The following is a 1,557-nucleotide window of genomic DNA, read 5'->3' on the forward strand; positions in this document are numbered from 1 at the left end:
ACGGGGCGGGATCACGGGCGGGCAGTGCCCGAACCGCGCCGGGAAGCGCCTGCCCTGAGCGAGCGCTTCGTGTTTGCCCGGAAATTCCACAAATGCCAGAGGTTCGTGTCCAAAACACGAGACAGAGGAGTCCCGCAACTTTACGTGAATACAGGGAGAGAGCCCACAGGGCACGCACCTGTGAGATTTTTCTCTCTCGTTTCAGAGGGCGCACCCTCCTTTTATCCCAGTTCCCGGCCGCATGTTGCCCTCTTCCATTCCCCATTGGCTGCGGCGCTAGGAAGGCACAGCCTTCCCGAACGCCTACCACATATCCCACCTTGAACCTGCTATTTTACCCCAAAATTCAGAAGCTGAGGCTTGTGCAGACCCATGTCCCTGTTAGGAGCCGAGCTGCCTGGGCTCTGCAACAAACCCGCTGCCCAAAGTCAGTGGAGACACTGGTGACCATTTCATTGACGTTGACACTCACACCTCTACCCAGCAAATTGTTTGTAAAGAAACGAGCTTTCCTCCCGTGTTTATTGCTACGGCGCCAAAGTAAAGGGCCTTGGTGGTTCTGATAATTATCAGCAACTCCTTTATTTCGTTGACATTTAAGCCTCCACAATGGTTTAAAATACTTAAATTATCATCGTTTTACTGAAGGTTTGGGTGGGCAAAGCCACACATACGTGTTGTTAGTGCCGTGGAAGTGCATCGTCTCAGTATTACTTCTAGCAGTTTACTTTTTTCTTTTGCTACACAAAGGCAAATAAAGATACAACTGCTGTTTTTACGAAGTTCTTGAAAGTAGGTGCTACTTTAACAAGTTTAAGAACTCCTACTTGAAACTTATACATAGTTCAGACAAGGCTTGAAGTAACACAGACCTATGTATATTTCAACAACATCATAAATCCAACGTTGTTAAAACTGTAGCTGAATATTAACTGTTATCACAGAAGCAGACAAAACAGATCCTTCCTTACTACTCAGTTAGAGGAAGGTTTCTTCTTTAGAAAGACAAAGTTCCTAAAATCTATTTTTAAATTAGGTGCAATGTAAGCCATAAACATTGTAGACCATAATTCTACATCTTAAATGCTCTATAAAACAAAGTTATAGTGGGTTAATAGCCACAGAAAAATCTATCTAGTCTTGATTTAAACAGTGAGTATTCTTGGAAAGGTTGGCCTGGCAATTGCTTATGGAGCAGAGTTGTCCTACTAGAAAGCATATGAAACTCAAGCTAATTTTCAAGCACAGAGGTTTCATGAAAGTCCTTTCAAGTTCTCAAAATCCTGGACTAGCATCTCCAGTGTATTTAAGATTTCAGACGATTCTTCCTGCACACTTTCTGGATTTCCTGATAAGATCTACATATGAAAAAACCAGTGTCTAGGGTGCTGTTAAATACATCCTGCACATCACAGATCCCCACTCAAATGTCTCACATCCTGCACACATGTCCACGCCAGAACAGGGGTGGCAGAAGCTTTGCATAGCTCTACAAGGTGCTTGGAACTGTGGGACCCTCAACACAGGCGAGTTTGCTACTGTGCAATGCAGACAATT

At 44.3% G+C, this 1,557-nt stretch overlaps 1 protein-coding gene across 1 annotated transcript in view; it reads right to left on the bottom strand.

Annotated features, from left to right (window-relative positions):
- SERGEF (secretion regulating guanine nucleotide exchange factor) overlaps window positions 1-700 on the bottom strand; it is a 140,566-nt gene extending 139,866 nt beyond the window's left edge. Inside the window, exons 1-2 of the mRNA XM_014309543.2 lie at window positions 644-700; window positions 3-138 (exon numbers count right to left, since the gene is read on the bottom strand). Of these exons, the coding sequence (XP_014165018.1) occupies window positions 3-138; window positions 644-700 (193 nt within the window). The remainder of the gene's footprint in view (window positions 1-2; window positions 139-643) is intronic.
- Between the last annotated feature and the right edge of the window lie 857 nt (window positions 701-1,557).

The sequence above is a fragment of the Geospiza fortis genome, unplaced genomic scaffold (genome assembly GCF_000277835.1).
Source record: "Geospiza fortis unplaced genomic scaffold, GeoFor_1.0 scaffold524, whole genome shotgun sequence".
Taxonomy (NCBI): Eukaryota; Metazoa; Chordata; class Aves; order Passeriformes; family Thraupidae; genus Geospiza; species Geospiza fortis.